At 40.6% G+C, this 20,099-nt stretch overlaps 1 protein-coding gene across 3 annotated transcripts in view; it reads right to left on the reverse strand.

The window, feature by feature from the left end:
- The window catches only part of EGLN1 (egl-9 family hypoxia inducible factor 1), a 59,151-nt gene continuing 39,052 nt past the window's right edge, over positions 1-20,099 (reverse strand). The window contains exons 2-5 of one of the 3 annotated variants that reach the window (XM_081824277.1): positions 9,894-10,013; positions 6,382-6,518; positions 3,657-3,724; positions 1-2,526 (exon numbers count right to left, since the gene is read on the reverse strand). In XM_081824277.1, coding sequence (XP_081680403.1) covers positions 2,462-2,526; positions 3,657-3,724; positions 6,382-6,518; positions 9,894-10,013 — 390 coding nt within the window. In that variant the 3' untranslated portion in view covers positions 1-2,461. The remainder of the gene's footprint in view (positions 2,527-3,656; positions 3,725-6,381; positions 6,519-9,893; positions 10,014-20,099) is intronic. The other 2 variants (XM_081824279.1, XM_081824278.1) reach the window with 2 other exon arrangements.

A 20,099-nucleotide genomic window follows, 5' to 3' on the forward strand; every position in this document is an offset into this window, starting at 1 on the left:
TCATTTATACATCTTTTTAATTAGATTAGCTTTACAAGCAACTTGAGAGCTCTTTCATAATGAAACACTGCTTTTCAAATTACATGACTTTACCGTCTGTGTATGAATCCTGAAATTCTTTGCCTGCTGTTGATAAAGGTCTGTGTTTTACAGCTGGTTAATGTGTTGAATGAAAAACAGCATTAGAAGCTTTATCTTTAACCAGGATTAAACACATATAGGCCACGAGTAGTTTTAAATTTTGTTTTAAATAGAGTCCTGCTTGGTGACAAGTTAACAGTCCCACTAACATGAAACGAACAGATTTTAAATGGATACTAAAGAAATGGCTATCCTGGATTTCCTGATCCTTTCACAATCATCTCCAAGAAATCTGTTACAATTTTCTGAAAAATACAAATTTTAAGACCTGCCTGGAAAGCACACGCACAGACAGTAGAATCTGACACTTTGCACAACTGCAGAGATACACATGTGAATGACACAGGGGTTCCCAGAAGGAAAGGCTGTTGCAGTCCCACCTTGACAACCACACGAACCGCACCCCCCCAACAGAAGACAACTTCTACTAGACCTAAAAACGACAGCGCTTTTGAGTGGGGGCCCAGCGCAGCACGCCGCACCGCAGACCAGAGGGCAGAGACACCTTGCATCCCCAGGTCCGGCCGGCAGAGGCACTGACTAGAGAGAGGTTTACATTGCATTGTCTGGAACACAGAAGAGGAAGGAGAACAAAACCGAGCACGGGCAGGAAAGACAACAATAAACTCGAATTTTCTCCCGCAAGTTCTCCTAAGTGAGTTCACGATACTGAATCTTTCATCCCGCCCTAAGTCCACGCTGTCGGTTTCACTAAACAATTTTTTTTTTCATGTTTTACATGAACAATAGCAATCTTTTAATAAAAATTACTGAGCTTTCCATAGAAAAGGTCTCTAATTGAATACGAACTATACAGATGCTAAAACTGTCATGAGTTGAAATATACAGAAGTATTTCTGTACACACATTTTGGCAAAGATCAAGGACAGAGACAGAAAACTGAAGTGGGCAAGGTCTAGACCCATAATTCATGCTAAACATGGATACCACCCTTTGGGCTCTGCTAGAGGTCAGCCCAGGAAAACAAAGTCCTAGACATCCTTCCCAGTTCATACATCAAAAAACAGAAGTCTGGGAGGCCTTGTGTGATAATGTAATAGTCCCTCTTTTTTCTGAAAAGTAAAAGAAAAGTCACAAAACAGAATAGAATAATAAAGCTACCTGGTTTTCCACTTCTTTTGTATTTTTAAGCTAAACATCCAGCTTTCAGTACTGACAAAGAGGTGAGCATCGCGCCTGAGGAATGCCTGCCCTGGCTCGGCTCCGAGGATTCGCTAACATTCGGTCTATACTAACGCGGCTCAGCCCCAGCGCTCAGTCTCCCCCTGAAGCTAGCCAACAGAAGCCAGGTTCTCCACTGCAGACCACGTGCGTCACAGGAGTAGGAAGAAAACGTAACAGCAAAATTGGAAGTACGATCAACTTGACAGGAAGCAAAAGGAAAAGTCTTAGGAAGGGGACGTTGTCACCTTCTACATCTACAGGATATACCTGAAAGCATGAGAGAGCCCTTTGTCTTGGGAACTTGATGCTGAGGACAAACTCAAGTTCATTTAGTGCCAGTCACTTTAGTCTTTTAAAAATACTAACTTAAAAGAATAAAACCTGGGTATTTTTTTCTTATAAAACATGAACCAAAAGTTACTGGTAGTAAACGGTGATGGTTTTACTGTTAATGTTTTGTTATGAACAATGTCAAAAACAGGACAGCAGCAATCTTTAAGAGCTCAAATTAGTGTAAAAGACAGGACTACAAAACAATCTGAGTTTTAAGTTGGCGATTAAAGTGCTCCTTTTCTTATGGTAAGTAAAAAGGAAATGAAAGTAATCATCAGTCACTGGCAACAATCATGATAAGAGGTCTTTTTTAGGGCAAAATTTAATAGTACGAAGAAGTTTACAAAAATAGATTGATGCTATTTGGGGGAGTAATACTGTAATTTTTTGTCAATTCAGTTTTGATGTATTGTACCTGATCATACAAAAATTACTTCAAATTCAAACTTACTATATAAAAAAGGGAGAGATGAAATGAACTCATCTAGATGACAGATCTGGCAAAATATAAGAATGAAAAACTTCTACCTAGGGCACTTATTTCATGTCCAGATGTCAACCCCATTTTCTGCTGGTAGCTTATATTCTTCCCATGAGCAATCACAGGTTTGGAGTCAATCATGCAGTACAAAGTCACACAGTCAAAATCTTCTTTCTGATGCAACATGACAAAGTTGTTTGTTTCCTTATAAAAATGCCAACTGGTTGTCTATTTTTCTTTATCCCATTTATTCGTATTCACAAGTTAACAAAGAGCTTGCAATTATTGTAGGTGAAGTGGGGTATTGCTGGATCAAAGGCTCTATAAGACGTCTTTACTGATGGAATCAGAAGGCTTATTGAGTTCAACCCTCACACCTTTTTCACCTGCAAGGGAAAAAAAAAAAAAATTCATTCATTCATTAAGCACCAGAGAGCATCTGTTATTCTGATACTGCTTCCCACTGAGCTCCTAACAGTGTGCACAATGCCTCAGCTTTGCAAACACACATCATCTGAAAACTACTGTACTCGCTACCCCACAGCATTGTTATAATGAACGCGTTACTCTGAACTGGTAAACCTTTAAAGGGAAAAGCCATTCTCTACAGAGATAATTTTACCTCCTTTTACTTTAAAAGCAATTTGAATTGCTATAAAATAGTGTGTTCAGCGTCACTGAAAGCACCCCACTAGGGTTCTGCCACAAATAATAACTTTAAAAATACATAGAAAAAGCAATGCACATCCAATTTTGTAATTTTACAAAAGGCTGATGTGGGATTATCAATGGCTCATGAAAATACAGCGAATCAGTCATGTGAGCACTGAGCAGACTTTTGGAGCTGTAAGGTAGGGTTAAAGAAAAGAGAGAAGTGGTCCATCCGATGGAAAACTAAGACCCCCTACTCTCAGGAGGCAGTTTGGGATGGGAATTGGGGATGGGTGGGGCTGGCATCCTGAAGGATCTTCAGATTCGGTTCAAGTGTGTTGATTTATGGACACCACTGGCTGGCAGGGACGGGCTCGACACGCCTGTTTGACTTTTGGTTTCGGCATTTCAATTCATCTCCTTTGTATTCATTTTCTTCATGTCCACATTCAACGTGGAAGACCCGGATATTCCTTAGAGCATGTACATTTAAAAAGGGAAGGGTATTTATTGACTTCCTTCTAATGGGAGAATGAGAGGAAGCCAGATGGCAGTTAAGTTGGGCAAGTTGGGCAGCCGGTGACTGGAAAGGGTAATCACAGAAAAACTCAGCTTGTATTTGAATCATTTGCTCAGGTTTCTTGCCTCAAACTTTCCTCATCTTTGGACAATGTTGTTCGTTAAAGAGAACAATGAAGATGACTTGAGAGAAGTCCTCTTTTACATAAGGGAATTAAGGAATCTGACAAAAACAAGGAGCAAGTCTTTGTGGAGTTAATAAAGACCGTGTTTGCGCTCACGGCCAGCACCGCGGGACTGCGGGGCACCTGCCTTGCGGGATACCCTGGCCCCAAATAACGTTTACCTGTTAGATATTTTACTTTAGCTCGTGCTCTCTCATCTGCATCAAAATACCAAACAGTTATTGCGTACCTAAAAGAAAATTTAGAATAGGGTAAGAATGATCACACTGGGGAAAAAATAGTGGTATGCTCTTGCAATGGTCTATTAAAACGTGTAATGCCAAACAATGCCTCGACTGGATGTGTCAGAGGATAACTGAGCGCAGTAACAACCCACCTCTCCAGGAACCTCGACGCTCAAGAGTGCAGCAGAGAACCAGGAATAGCCAAAATGGATGTTGCAAAGTTGAGGAGTTTTTAGGGTTTTCTTAATACCTACTTAACCGGCTTGCTTATCTGTTTTGCGACCCCACAGCAGATCAGAAACAGACAGGAAGAAAGGAAAAGAACGGCCCCGGCAGAAAAAGCACAGTATCACTAGCACAAGTTCTCAAAGAAGAGAAGAGAAGCAGAAGAGGACCCGAGGCCGGGGCCCTGTGGCGAACGGGAGGGCTCACAGTTCCAACAGCTTCTGAGGACATCACTGTAGGACAGCAAAGACCAACAGTGGAGGTTTGTAATTTTATAACCTGGTGTCATCAAGAAAGAGTTAAATTATGCTTAGAGTTTTGGGGATTTTTATCAAAATAATTACACTGTGTTTGACATTTAAAGTTTATTTAGCTAAACTTTATTCCTCTGAAAATTTCACTTATTTGGAACAGTTCGTTCCACAAATAAAGGAAGACTCTCTTCTTTATTAAATACTACAAAGCACACAGTTACAATCCTGGTCCCAATAATGGGGGAAGTGTACATACACCATAGGAAGTAAAAACACACTATACATGGGAATTCCTTAGTAGAACACAACAGTTAGTTAAAGTATCTTGCAGATTCTGGCCAGTGTTCCCTGGGGCCGGGGCGGGGGGGTGGGCAACACTGGTCGAATGAAGAGCCCTACAATGTGACAGACCTGAATCAGGAAGGAGTCAAAGGCAGAGTAGAGTCAGAGCCTGGAAGTCTGGACAAATAGGGAAAGTGAGGCCCACAGATCACTCAGCTGCTGAGTGATGACACTGAGGTCAAAGTCTGGCCTCCTGACTTCCAGATTCTGCTCCTTCCATGTAGCCTCTTCTATTTTCCCAGGTGGCCTTGGGAATGGGAAAGGGGCACAGAGAGATAATTTTCTCTCTTTTGCCCATGCCCCAAACTTTCAGTTACTTAGTAATTAAAGTCTTGAACTTGAACAACCTTGACCTTTCTCCCAGAGCTTCCCTAACACTGTCATAACTCCCTGCTTCTGGTCATTCTGGGCCTGGCTGAGCTCCCCTCTTCACTGTGAAACCTGGCCCATCTATTCCATCTATTCCAATTAACACCATTTTCTCCCTCCTCTGAGTCTTGTAGTATCTATCCTCCACAGTTGTCTGGCATTTACTACCTAAAAATGTTCATTATTTATTTATTTAGAAATGATACAAGCAGACCATACTCAAGATTCCACAAAAGGGAGGGTCTATGAAGCAGGTTCTAGGTCAAAAAGGGTTTTAAAGAAACAGCAGGGGCAGAGATGGGCACTGGGATGCCGGGAAGAGAGATGGGGGATTTAGGATGGCACATCATGTGATGGGACAGGATCCCCCCCTGGTTTCCATTCATGGCTTCTTTGGATCTCTAGCCACAAACTACTCAGCTTCCTGCCCACTATGTGAATTAGGGTTAAAGGCAACATAACTCAGGAAGAAGCAAGTTATAAAGGAGTGCCTGGCTGGCTTAGTTGGTAGAGCATGTGACTCTTCATCTTGGGGGTCACGAGTTTGAGCCCCATGTTGGGTGGAAGGAAGGAAGAAAAAAAGAAAGAAAGTAAAGGAAAGGAAGAAAAGAAGGAAAAGAACAGAACCAAGAAAAAAGAAAGGTGACAATAAAGTCTTTGGAATTCGAACCTCCCTGGGGCTGGCCCGTGCCTCATACCACCAGGAAAAGCCAGCTCTTCTCCTGGGCTGACTATGGCTAAGCCTCTTCTCACCAGACCTAACAACTGCAGGCCCATAACTCACTAGCACAAGATTCAAAGTCCCTTCTATAATGAAAAATAGGTATTTACAAAATAGTGCAATTTTTCTACAAATATTTATAACAATGTCTGCAACATCTTCTAGTTTAAGAGTCTTAACATTTCAATGTAGAAAGCGTCATAAAGTATAATAAGGCTCCTAGATGCTTATTATTAAAGCTAACGCATTATTTTTCTAACATTAACTCCCCCACGTGGCAACCTTTCTTTTTCCCTCTTCATTTCTACTCTCCAGGTGCCTTGTTTTTCTGCTTTGTTTAATTTTCCTACATTATCCCTTTCATTTTCTTCTCTCACTGCCTTTGAAAAGCTGTCCTTTCCTTTCTCTGTTGAATCTTTCTGTCCCCCAAGTGAATCCACTCACAGAATCAGAACGGATTATAGTCAGAGACGCACAAAATAATGAGACAGGCTGGAGGAAGGAGAGGACCTGTACTTCCATTTCTTACCCCAAATGGAAGTGGTTATGCAAAGTCACAAACTTTTAGCGCTAACTGGGAATAAATCATAAATAAAATTATTCAAATTAAAATAGTTATGACTGAAGCGTTATGATAAAGGTAACTAAAGAACAGGAAGATACTCACTAGAAAACTCTCAAGTATATCCTACCTATCCCCCTCCTCTCCTACCATAGTCTTTACCAATTTTTCTTAAAAGGAATACTACACCTTGTAGAATATGCTGGTTGTACTTCATGAGGGTTGCGACGGTCAGACCAGAAAAACAGCAGTCTATCAAATTTGGGTTCAATGTCAGCAAACTGGGCTTTGCCTTCTGGAAAAATTCGAAGTATACCTCCACTTACCTATGGAAAAGAGCCAAATATGTGAGTATGAGAGCAAGAACGCTACAAAATGAAATTTAGGGAGGAAAAAAAGACCATTTCAGAATCAAAATTCTTAGTTGGATTATTCACAAATGTATCTCAAATAACAAGGTATGAAGAGGAGTTGAGATTCCAAGCACATGCACTGATACAAGGAAAAATTCATTTCTTGTTTTAGGGATTTCTGTAACTACTGATGAAACAGAAGTATTATCTGAATTCAAAAGGCTTAAAATGACACTTAGAAACAAGTTGTAAAAACTAGTACATGTTTCTTATGTAGGGATACTTATGATGTGCTTAATTAGCCTATTCTTTAAAAATGTGTCCGTTTCAAATCATCTTGATAGATTACTCTAAATGGTGATGTCAAATAAACAGTTTATTGTATTTTAAGGTTCAACAGTAATTAATAAGACAGTCACAAGTTTAATGCCTCTTACTTAAAAGAATTCAACTAGGGACGCCTGGGTGGCTCAGTCAGTTAAGCATCTGCCTTTGGCTCAGGTCATGATCCCAGGGTCCTGGGATCGAGTCCCCATGGAGCAGGGAGCCTGTTTCTCCCTCTGCCTCTCTCTCTGTCTCTCATGAATAAATAAAATCTTTAAAAAAAAAAAAATAATGAATTCAACTTCATCAGTACAAAGTGTCCTCATTTATTGTCACCACCATCATCACTGTGGTCGTTATTAGAGACTATAGCTCTCCCTTTCTAGACTGCACCTGACACATTGAAGGCTACCTGTTTACAGAACTGGATTCCATCCAGAAAGGATAATTACTATTTATCCCAATACACATCCATCTCTATTGGGGATTAGATGGACTCACCTATTCATTCTAATACAGACTGAGTATTCTGGGACCTGGGGTGGACCCCGGGTACAGAGTAGGGAATAACATACACCGATGTGGGCCTCATGGTATTTACAATCTGGGGGGCGTTAAAGCGAGGCCAAACCCACCCACAACTGAGTAGCCCTTCACCCTTGAAGAACTAAACTTCTAAGCAGGTAGATGCTTAAATTGAAAGGAACTTTAATACTTAATCAAGACATCATGGAGGCTGAGCCTAGAATCTGTAGTTAGGCAAGCTGTTTATCAGGCTCATCCTTAAGTTAAATTCAAGCTACTTGTACCCTTGCCCACCTTCCTCAGGTTCTGTTCAGATTGATTCCCACGGCACTCATGCAAACATCTAAAGAATCTCTAGACTGTGACCAAGAACACATCCTTTTCTTCTCCCTGACCTCTGACTGGAGTCACTGGGAATATCACAGGTGATCTGCTGGAAATGTTTAAAAAGAGATAATTAAAGCTTCCAATCTTCCTCTGGGAAACATTCCCTGACCCGCCCAGGCGGTCCCACAGCAATCTGTCCTGCCTGCACTGGGCCTAACCAGTTGTCACTGTTAATCTATTGATCTGTACCTTCCACTAGATCCCAGGCTCTATGAAGGCTATTTCTATTTCTGCTCTATCTCCAGCACCCAGAATGATGTCTGGCACACTGCACATATTCAGTGCAATCTTGCAAAGAAGTTTTCAGTTCTACATACAAAAATACTAATAAGGACTTTTTTCAGCTTATGTACTAATTTAAAAACTATGTATTAATGACCCTGGCTAGGTCGGATCAAAATTAAAAGATCAGCCTAGAAAGAACCTAACAAAATACAGAAGTTAGGAGTTGCTCAAACATATTTCTAGCTTTCAAGATACTCACAAAATTGGGAAAAAAAATAAATTTTTAGAGCACCTGGGTGGCTCAGTCGTTAAGCGTCTGCCTTTGGCTCAGGTCATGATCCCAGGGTCCTGGGATTAAGCCCCACATCGGGCTCCCTGCTCCTCAGGAAGCCTGCTTCTCCCTCTCCCACTCCCCCTGCTTGTGTTCCCCCTCTCGCTGTGTCTCTATCAAATAAATAAAATCTTAAAAAAATAAAAAAATAAATAAATTTTTAAGTTTTAACCAAAATTATACCGTTTTGTGCATTAGGCTCAAGGCAAATGACCAGATTTATGTCTCTATTTTAAACTTTGAAAGCTATAACGGAAAGACCATGCTTGTTAACAGAATGCCTTGAAATTTACTTAATCTACTTAGCAGTAAAACTTACCTCCCTTTTGAACTCGGACAGAGGAGAATCTTTAAATCAGTATGACACAGAAAGAGCACGATGAGCATATCCTAAGTTTTAGGACAGGACTAGGTTTTTACATATTTAAGACTTGGTGGTTTTCATTTCTGTGTATAGGTTTGTGTGGCGGGGAAGTGTTTTTTTTTTTTAAGATTTTATTTATTTATTTGACAGAGAGAGAGATAGCGAGAGAGGGAACACAATCCCAGCACTCCGGGATCGTGACCTGAGCCGAAGGCAGACGCTTAACGACTGAGCCACCCAGGCGCCCCGCGGGGAAGTGTTTTAAAGGTTATTTGGTTTTTAAAAATTGCCCTGGCTACACAGGTGTGTTCATGCTGTGAAAATCCACAGGGCTATACATTGTGTTCACTTTTCTATTTGAATATTTTGCTTCAATAAAAGTAAATAAGGATTTCTAAAAATCAACCAAAAATTAGTTTAGACAACCTCCAAAGCAGTAAGAAAGCATGACATACTTCTGAACTTTCAATCATTTAAACTCAAGTGAAACTCAGGCCAATATTAAGGAAATAAATATTTAAAACAAGAGAAAATTAAATGTATTGTACACTCTAATTGGTTTTAAAGGATTTGTCAGTATTGATAAACTTCTAGTTTTTTTCCATAATCAGGAAAAGAAGGAATCCTGCCTCCAATATTCGATTCAATAACCGAATGCCAGATAAGATCTCTGCAACAGGAATAAGTAGGAAATAATCCACAATAGTTGTTTATATATAATCTCTCTTAAAAGCCATTATAAAGCAATTATTCGCAGAGGAGTTTTTTTTTTTATTAAAGCTATTAAAAGGTGTATATTTTAATGAAATACATTTTGGTAACAGTTAAATTCTGGGGGGGCACCTGGCTGGCTCAGTCGGTGGAGCATGCGACTCTTGATCTCGGAGTCGTGAGTTCGAGCCCCACGTTGGGTGTAGAGCTTACTTAAAAAACAAAACAAAACAAAACAACAACAAATAAAAAAGGTTAAATTTGGATGCATGCCTCAATATCTGAAAATAAGGGAATCCACTTTTTGAGATAATATTATTATGTTTCACTTTACAAAGATCCACTCCTAATACCCAAAACTGAAACAAATCTAAGAAATTTTTAACTATTCCATGTGTTAAAGTAAAGACAGTCTCCCTAAGAGGAGTATGAGTCTTAATAGCTATGGGGGAAAAAATAAATGGTCAATTAAGTTGCATACCTTGGCATCCCAGTCTTTATTAAGATAATATATACACGTCACACATCTTCCATCTCCATTTGGATTATCAACATGACGTACATAACCCGTTCCATTGCCTGGATAACAAGCAACCATGGCCTGTAATAATAATGATGATGATTTTAAAAGTCTATACATAGATGAATAAAAAAGGCAAAACAGCATATAAAAGAAATCTCTGATTTTTGGCTACTCCTACACTTAAATTCTTCTAAATAAAAATCATATTTTGTAGATAAGAAGAGGCAAAGATAGCCTATGTTGACACTTATAAAGAATACAAGGGTAGGTTGGTGAATAATCCAAGGCCTGGTGAGGTCTGCCTAATGGTGAAGGGAAAAACCCACATGGGAGAATCAGAGGCCAGAAGGATTGCAGGACACACTTTCAGGATCTTTATTCACACTGATGATCAAGATCAAGTGAGTTTTTGTTCTGCTCCATGGGAGGCTCTGTCCTTCCTGAGCTTCCTGCAGACAGAACACCTGCATTACTATCTGACAGCCAAATACCTCATCTGACACTGTCTCTGAATTTAGAAGGTCAACTTCAAATATTCACTCACTTAATTTCCATGATTTAAAAAAAAGGCTTACATGACAAATTAGCATGTGACTAATTCCTCTTCAAACCAGAAAATAATTTTTTGCTCACATTATAACAAGATGTAGTTCAGAAGATTGTTTGGTATTAAGCATGAAGGTGCAAGAGAGGTCCAAAATAAAAAGCACCAGAAGAACGCACGTGTTCTAGAACTGTAGTACATACTAACTGACTGAAACTAGAAAGAGTGATTTCACAGAAAAAAACCTCAGGAATTATGAAGAAAACAAAAACAAAGATGATCAAGGTTACCACTTATTCCTGAAATCTTTTATTTCTCCAATTTCTTCATGTATTGAAGTCAACAGGTCAGTATTAATGTCAGTGAATCAGTATAAAGCTATCAAACAGTAATGAGATTACATCATTATTTAAGATAAAAGGCAAATGCTAATTTTTAAAATTCATATTCAACTGATTAGTGAATAAGTAACTCAGTATTCCACCTCTGAGAGACTAGGAAGCATTTTAAACCTGAAAGCTTAAAAAAAAAAATCACATTTTCCTAGACACCCTGGACCTACTGCTTTTTCAGAAGCAGAATTTTTGGTGTATATTCATATGTCTCTATTTTTCCTGATTCCAGATAGACTTAAATGCTTTCTTTTGGGACTTGAGGTTGTTAATAACAGGCAGAATAGCATGGGTTTAGTGGATTTAATAATGCTCAATAAAAGATAAACAATTCCCTTGTCACTAGCTGCTAATGTAAGGCACATGCAACAGACCTTGAACAGGAACTATAAGATACCAGTTTAACAGAGCAATTAACCCACCTATAATTAATAAAGACAATTATTGTAAATTACATGATACAGTCTTATCCACAAAAAGAATGAAAAACAAAAAACCCCAAAAACACAAAAACCAAAAAACCCAACCTGAACTCTTCTCTAAAGTGGTCTCATCTCGAAAAAGTTCACTCAGGCGTCTCCAACTATCTGGTAACCTCAGAATCTCTTGTGCAAAGAACAAAGGGGAAAATCTGTCTTTGTTCATCCACCCCACTCCACCCCACCCCATCCCATCCATCCCATAGCAAACACCTCCTGAGCACCAGCTATGTATCTGAAAGGCCTTGGTGGGAAGAGAGGGGGGCAGTGACTACAATGATGAACAAAACAGAGTCCCTTGTTTTTATTTATTAGGGAACCTAGCATGGTGAAATAACCTATAAACAAACATGTATAATACACTGTTAGGTAGTTATCTTTTCATAAAGTTGAAGGATATAGAAAACAACAGGATGAATTCTAGAACAGTGGTCAAGGAAGACCTATGTGAGGGGCTCACACTGAGCAGGGACTTCAGTGAAGGGAGTGGCAGGTTGTGCAAGTATCTGTGGGGTCAGCATTTCCGGCTGAGGGAAAATGAGAGCAAAGGCAGAAGTGGGTGGGCCAAGTGGTAAAGCACCGCAGGCCAGCAGGACTGAATGAGCAAGGGCAAACCACTGGAGGGCTCAGCAAGCCCTGGTCAGGACTTTGGATACTGTTTTAAAAGTGACAGGAAGCCAACGGAGATCAATGATCAATGGAGATCAATGATCAATGTTTTAAGAAAGTAAGTTTCAACTCTGTATGAATAAAAACTAACAAGTGCAATAACCTCCGTATCACCCACTACCTAGTATTTTTTGGATGTTGACTATTTGCCACGCACTATTTTAAGTAATTTGTGTGTACTAACTCATCTGGCACAACCACATGAGGTAAAAAGTATCATCATCCTCATCTTCATTTAACTGTTAAGGAAACTGAGGCCCTGGGGGCGCCTGGGTGGCTCAGTTGGTTAAGCGTCTGCCTTCGGCTCAGGTCATGATCTCAGGGTTCTGGGATCGCCCTGCTTCGGGCTCCCTGCTCGGGGAGGGGGGAGCCCGTTTCTCCCTCTCCCTCTACCCCCCCCCCACCCATGCTCTCTCTCGCTCTGTCTCAAATAAATAAATTAAACCTTAAAAAAAAGGAAACCAAGGCCCAGAAAGGCTCATTAACGTTCTCAATGTCTATGACTGTAGAGGCAGGTAGGAATGCAGGCAATGTAGTTTCAGAACCCACATAACCGCTACTCCAGACTGTGGGCGGGATGGAGAGAGAGAAGGGGGGCTGGCTGGCTACTGCAGTTTCTAGGAGAGTAACACAAAGGAGGCCTGCCCAGGGCGGCAAAGTGGGGAGAATTCTGAAGGCAGAAAACCAACGTGACCCACTCATGGATTGGAAGTGGAGAGTAAGAAGAGTCAAGGACGACTCTGAGGTTTTCTCCCTATGGAATGGAATGGATGGGGTTAATGCTTTCCAAACATGGAAAGACGAGGTGAAGGAGTGGTTTTAATAACACGCATCATGGAGGAAAGGAGTTTCTCAGCAATGGTCGTGAGGAGCCAGACACCCCAGAGCAGAACAAAACTGCAGACATCAGGATTATGCCTCAACATGGGATCTGTCTGTATCAGTCACCTTGGGTGACATGGTGGTACCCACGGTGGCGACTGGTGGAGGGATGCAGTGAAATGAGAAGAGCCCAAACAAGCAGATTCTGCCCCAACCTTCAACTAGGGGCAGCATTTAACTGCAAGCTGGTACATAACTGTGAGGGAAGCAAGACAGGAGTAAGAGTCCCAGAAGATGGCCAGACAAGCCCCTCCAGCCATACAAGGACAGACTACAGAAGGACAGAGCCTAAGCACACCCAGAAAAGACAGGCTATCACAGAAAATCTAGAACCAGGGGGCCACACTCCTAGAGTTCTGGGGAAAGAGAAACCCTGTAGGAAACCTGCAAAGGTTTGGAAGGGTCATGAATTTATTCAAGTAACGCATGGCCCAATAATGACACAGTGACACTGCATTTAGTAACTGATTCATGTACCGAGACTCCTCTCCATTTGGACTACAGCAAACATAAAAAAGGTATTTCTCCAGGTATGGGGATTAAGGAGTGCATTTGTCGTGATGAGCACCGGGTGATGTATGAAGTGCTGAAACTAAGGTAACCCTGTATGTTAACTAACTGAAATTAAAATCAAAACTTAAAAAAAAGGGGGGGGTCATTTCTCTAAGTCTCATGAAATGTGGCAGTGATGAAGTTTACAACCAGTATTCACATTTAAACAGTTATCCTTAGCTATGATCTGCATCATCAAAATTTTAAAGTTCCTTAAATGTAACACAGCTTTTCCAGTTTTGAAATAATATTCATGCTCTGCTTCTTAATTGGTAATTTTGTTTTCCTGGTGCATTTTATATATATTTGTGTAAAGAAGACTCTGACGTTGCTGTTCTTGTTTTGCTTGCTTTTAATATGCAACTAACATACTCTTATTCACAATACTTTAGTAAATTCAGTTTATTTTCTATTAACTCCTTGGTAAAGCAACTAATAACCATTCATTCTCTACTCATAAGGTGCTGCTTGAGCATCTTATTAGTTTAGATGTCATTGACAGCATTAAAAAATATTTATGGCATTAACAGGAACTTAAATAAAAACTTTTAAAAAAAGAATGGAAAAAACTATTTATGGCATACCTACCATATCACCCTACAACAAGGGCTGCTATGGTATCAGTCTGAAAGGACTTAACTGGAAAGAAAAGAAAAAAGTGGGCACACACAAAACAAATGATGAACTGAGTAGTATAAAAAATAAAAAGAATTAGAAAAAAAAGGAAGTTTTCGTGTGGGATAAAATAAAATAAAGGGACGAGGCTTTGAGCTACATATAATACCTAAGGTTATCTTTAAAGAACAGATGTGATTTGATAAAGGTGAAGGGAAGAAAAGCAAAGTGTCTGAAGATTACAAATACAGCAAACAGTTAAGTGACAGTGGGGTAGCTTTTAAGAAGGCAGCTTCTTTATTCTAGGATTTATATGGAAGATATTATAAAGCACACTGCTTTGGTCTGCATGTGTGTACCCCCAGATTCATTTGTTGAAATCCTAACCCCTAAAGATGATGGCAACAGGAGGGGCCTCTGGGAAGTGCTAAGGTAATAAGGTAATGAGGCGCTAAGGTAATGAGGTAAGGTAATGTGGAGCCCTCAGGAATGGGATTAGTGTCTTATAAAAGAGGCTCTGGAGGGATCCCTGCCCTTCTAACCATGGGAAGACACAGTGGGAAGTCGATGGCCACGAGCCAGGAAGAAGGCCCTCACCAGAAGGCATGGAAACCTTGATCTTGGACTTTTCAGCCTCCAGGACTGTGATAATTTCTGTGGTTTGTAAGCTACCCAATCTGGGGTTTTTTGTTGTTGTTTTAATAGCAGCCCAAATGGACTAAGCCACATCTATAAAAGATAAAATTGTTCCAACAGATTTACATTAGATGTACCAGTTCTAAGGATAAGGAAATGCATTAATGTCTATCAAGAAAAATTGAAATGAGACTTATTAGGGATTAAAGTGATACTCCCTGGCTGTCCTTCTGTCCTTTCCCAGAAGAAGCAACACCAGAAATGACTGCACTCCTCTAAGGTTTGGGGTAGAGGACAGCAGAAGAATCTAGGCATTTGTCTGAAAAAGAAACAATACAATTGCTCCTTTATAATTCTGAGGTATGTTCCTAATCTGCCATCTCTTTGAGATGCCAGCTTTAAATATTTCAATTTCCCACTGGGAAGAGCCTATTTAAACATAAGCAAAACAATTAAATACTATTTTTTCCTTTTTGATATGAAAATATACATGATTGAGGATGTTCTTAAGATAAGAAACACCATAAATTTGTTTTTCACTCTGAGAATAAAAGGAAGGAAGAGGTTTGTGATACCTCTTTGGAATCTGAAGACATTTATTTCTGGCATTGGAAGACTTGTATTCAGTATGAAGTTGAATCAGGAAACTTTTAAAAAAAAATTTTCCTTTTTGAACAGAATTATGTTAAAACATTGATTCAAAGCTAAGAGAACCAAAATTTTATGGGCTATCAAAGTACTATTTTCCCTGAATGAGGGGAACCGGTGTACTATCTGAAAATTTATCCTATTAAAATGTACTGCCTAGGGGCGCCTGGGTGGCTCAGTCAGTCAAGGGTCTTACTCTTGATCTCAGCGCAGGTCTTGATCTCACAGTCCTGAGTTCAAGCCCTGCCACCCCACCCCACCACATAGGGCTCCATGCTGGGTGTGGAGCCTACTTAAAAAAAAAAAAAAAAAAAAAGTACTGCTTAAGTGTACACCGTACTTGGCCCTTTGTGGATGCTGACAGTGAACATTTAGTAAGAACTTACTGCAAGCCAGTCATTTGGACTTCACAACAAATTTATGAGGTAGGTACAATTAATCTCTCCATTAGAGTTTAGAAAACTGAACTACGGTGAGAATAAAAATCTTGCCAAAGGTCAGAGAGACTCTAAGTGGTGGAGGTGGGATGTGAACTGAAGCAGTCTAGAGAGAAAACTCACTCATTCTGTCTGTACTCCTCCTCAATTTCTGGCTCCAGTAAGGCTTGTATTCAGTCTAGAGTTCAGATGAAATTGGTAACACGGGTTCCTACGTGATTCCCCAGCTGCTATAATGCCACATGCATAATGCTCAATTCTCAAACGCACAGATGTAGTACATATGGTGTTTTCCAACTCTATACCTTACCTTTTAAGTCTCTTTCCCAACCATCCTGGAAAGCACACCCACCCACCACCATCGCTACCTCTGGGGTTACATACCATCCCACTCAAATATGGAGAAAAATAGGTCACCAAAAGAAGTGAACTAAGAACAGGTTGGTATTTATTGTAAGAATAACCTAATTTTAAAACTGCAGACTTCAATTATACCTGTTTAGGTAAATCTCATTTCCAAAAAAATACAATTAAAAACTTTATAAAAAGTCATGAATTTTGTTCATTGCATTAATTAGCATGGGGAGGGTAATGGAGGAGGGCAATCTACATGCATTAAAAATTTTAAATCTCGGGGCGCCTGGGTGGCTCAGTCGTTAAGCGTCTGCCTTCGGCTCAGGTCATGATCCCAGAGTCCTGGGATCGAGCCCCGCATCGGGCTCCCTGCTCAGCGGGAAGCCTGTTTCTCCCTCTCCCTCTCCCCCTGCTTGTGATCCTGCTCTCGCTGCATCTCTCTCTGTCAAATAAATAAATAAAACCTTAAAAAATTTTTTTTTAAATCTCTAGGGGCGCCTGGGTGATTCAGTTGGTTAAGCGACTGCCTTTGGCTCAGGTCATGATCCCGGAGTCCCTGCTCAGCAGGGAGTCTGCTTCTCCCTCTGACCCTCCCTCCTCTCATGCTCTCTCTCAATAAATAAATAAAATCTTTAAAAAAATTTTTTTTAAATCTCTTGACTTAGTTGCTAAACTTTAATGTTGTAAATAAGTATCTCACCATAAATAGCCTCAGACTGTGTGTTTTGGGAGGTATATTTTTCAAATCCATGTCATGGCAAAAATGAAACTCGAACTGAGAAACAGGATTCAGGAATAAGAACAAGGACAGTTTCTCTTGTTTCAGGCCTCTAGTCCACGTGGGGCAACAAAGCCCATTCAGAAGATCAGCAGGGACTGAAACAAACTAATTCCAAGTGGAAAGAGAAGAATGGAAAAGGAGGCCCTGAGAAAGTACCATGACAGATCATGGCAGAGTTTATGGAAGAAGCTGCATCTGAACTAAGCTGAAAAGAAATATATAAGTTAGAGAGAGGGTATTTCAAACAGAATAAAGTATGTAAGGGAAGTTTTAAACACAAGAAAATACAGAACAATTTGGTGCCAAGGAATATTCAGACTCGCTAAAGCACAGAGTTCTTGAGAAGGGGGAGGAAAACTGAAAAGGTGAGGGGGCCAGCCTGTGGAAACAGCCGAGTGTCTTCTTACCCTACAGGGAGAGAGAGGAAAGCCAGCATTTTGGGGCAAGGGAGCAACAGGATCAGAACTGTGCGTCAGACACATGACAAGTTGAACGTAAGATGGCTTTGGGAAAGGGGGCAGGAAAAAACAAGACACCAAAAAGACCAGTCAGAACACAAGTGCTCTACAGACAAAGAAAGGAAGCAGTCTGATCTACAGGAGGGCCTTTGGGAAGGGTGGGGAAAGAGGGAGCAGGGGCTGAGTGGAATGGGGAGGGGTCGTGACCATGAGACAAGGGAGGGGATTTGGTAAGTGCTTTCACAGACAGGAGGGGGGGGAAATGGCTGAACCAAAGATGGCTTACGAGTTTGTGTGTGGTTGAGAGTAACAGACCATTAATAGAAGCAGGGAGCACGGGTCTGGGAGAGGCCAGTTCATTTTTTGGACATACTGAGTTTGCCACGCTGGTGGGCCATCCAGGTGAGATGTTCAAAAGGCAGTTGGAGGGCGCCTGGGTGGCTCAGTTGGTTAAGCGACTGCCTTCGGCTCAGGTCATGATCCTGGAGTCCCTGGATCGAGTCCCGCATGGGGCTCCCTGCTCGGCAGGGAGCCTGCTTCTCCCTCTGACCCTCCCCCCTCTCATGTGCTCTATCTCTCTCATTCTCTCTGTCTCAAATAAATAAATAAAATCTTTAAAAAAAAAAAAAAAGGCAGTTGGAAATGTGAGTCTGGAACTCCAAAAAGAGGTCACGGCTGGAGATGCAGACTTAGGAGCCACCTTCACATGGGATAGCTGAAGCCATGTGGCTGCCAGAGATTGCCAAGGAAGAGAGTGTAGGGAGAGAAGAAGAGAACAGAGGACAGATTCTTATGGAATAAACTCACTTAGAATAAAAATTCATTAAACTTTGCTTTCCTGATCACAGCAAAAACAGTTAAATAACTCGGCAAAAGCTGACTAATTGTAAATGATAAATACATACTACAAAACTACAGGACTTATAAGGGCATTTAGGTTGTTTCCATAAAATGTTTTAAGAAGCTTCTTGCCATTACAAACAATATTGTGATTGACAACAGTTCTGGAGCTCTGTCACTGTAAACATCCTCAGTACCTCCCTAAAATTAAATTCCTACAAGTGAAATTATAAGTCTTTAAAATTTTTTTATTGCCACAACGTTCTCCAGAATAGTTCTATTAGCTTATACTCCCTCCACCTCTGTAGGAGTCTACACATCCTCCCACTCATTTGCCAATCCTGGCTACTGAATTTTATTCTTTTAAAAACTGCTCAATCTGATAGGTAAAAATTTATATTATTATTTTAGTTACATCTCAATTTGTGAAAGCAGTTTTCGTATTTTTATTGGCCATTTAATTCTTGTTAACTGCTTACTCACATCCTTTACTTGCTTTCCTCTTGGGTTGTTCATTCTTTTTCTAAGGATTTTTAAGCTCCTTAGCTACTAGCCTTCTGTCCAGTGACATGACAGCAATTTCAACATTTTTACTATGATCCTACAGAATATTTTAATACAATGTAATTATTATTTGTGCAGGAAGGCAGAGTATAACCATATTAATTATTAATATAAACTGAAGTTTTAAAAAGTCCAAGAGACTTTCTGACTATATTCATAGGAATGTGAAAAATGCAGAAAAAACCCAAAGATAATAAATAGCATTGTTCCAAATTACTCCCCAAGTGGCTCAGGAATGATGGACTGTTTAACACCACACACACTACTTTCCTTACTGGGCCCTCATTCTAGCCCAAGAGAAAAGAACTTGCATATACATTTGAAAATCAACTTAAGGGCGATGCTCCCAACAGGCAGTGTGATCTACAGACATATAATGATGCCTTACTCACTCTCCATTTCCCTTTTAGGAATTGCAGTTATACTTTATAAATTAGGAAGCCATCTGGTGAAGAAGTTTCTATTTGAGCTGTCTAGCCCTGCTGTCAGAACAGAGACCTATAATTTGCTAACCTCGGCTGCAATCTCACCAGCTATGCACAAACCTTCCCCGGGCTCCTAAGCAGGGCTCTGTATTTACGCCACTCACCCACAAAGCTCCCCCTCACCCCCACCAACCGCAAACTTGAGGAGGAGGACAGAGCAACCTCTCTCCCGTGAGGAGGTTGGGGATCCCAGGCAGGCCTCAGCTTGATCCCCACCCAGGGAGTGGCGTGATTTCATTTGAGCCCATGCAAGGAGATGTCACTGGTAAGACACATACTCAGACAGCTATGGTAAACCTGTTATGTTATTAATATAACTCCCTGGCAGAGTATGCAATTTAACATTAAAAGAAAAATAAAAACAGAACAAACAAAACACTCAGCTGTTTCATATTACAAACATCTGCTTCAGCACTTCCCTAGGCCTACTGAGCAGGCACTGCACTCGGCAAGGGGATACATGGATGAAAAGTTCAATACCTGCTTCAGTTCCAGAGTCCAGAAGAGAGGTGTGATTTTAAACTATTCAGTACATTATTTCAGCATAGAGTGTAATGCATATTTATCTTAAATGGACTGGAGGGCATGGATTAGAGGTTCCTGATACTCCTCCTGGAGCACGGAGTTAACATCTGCAAAACCCCTACTGGATATGCACAATCACTGGTTAGTGTTGAAGCTGCTAATAAAAAAATCTCACTCCAGGGGCATCTGGGTGACTCAGTTGGTTAAGCGTTGGTCTTTGGCTCAGGTCATGATCCCGGTGTCCTGGGATCAACCCCTCGTCTGGCTGGGAGTCTGCTTCTCCCTCTCCCCCTGACCCTTCCC

The sequence above is a fragment of the Leptonychotes weddellii genome, chromosome 6 (genome assembly GCF_054177405.1).
Source record: "Leptonychotes weddellii isolate Sample4059 chromosome 6, ASM5417740v2, whole genome shotgun sequence".
Classification (NCBI taxonomy): domain Eukaryota; kingdom Metazoa; phylum Chordata; class Mammalia; order Carnivora; family Phocidae; genus Leptonychotes; species Leptonychotes weddellii.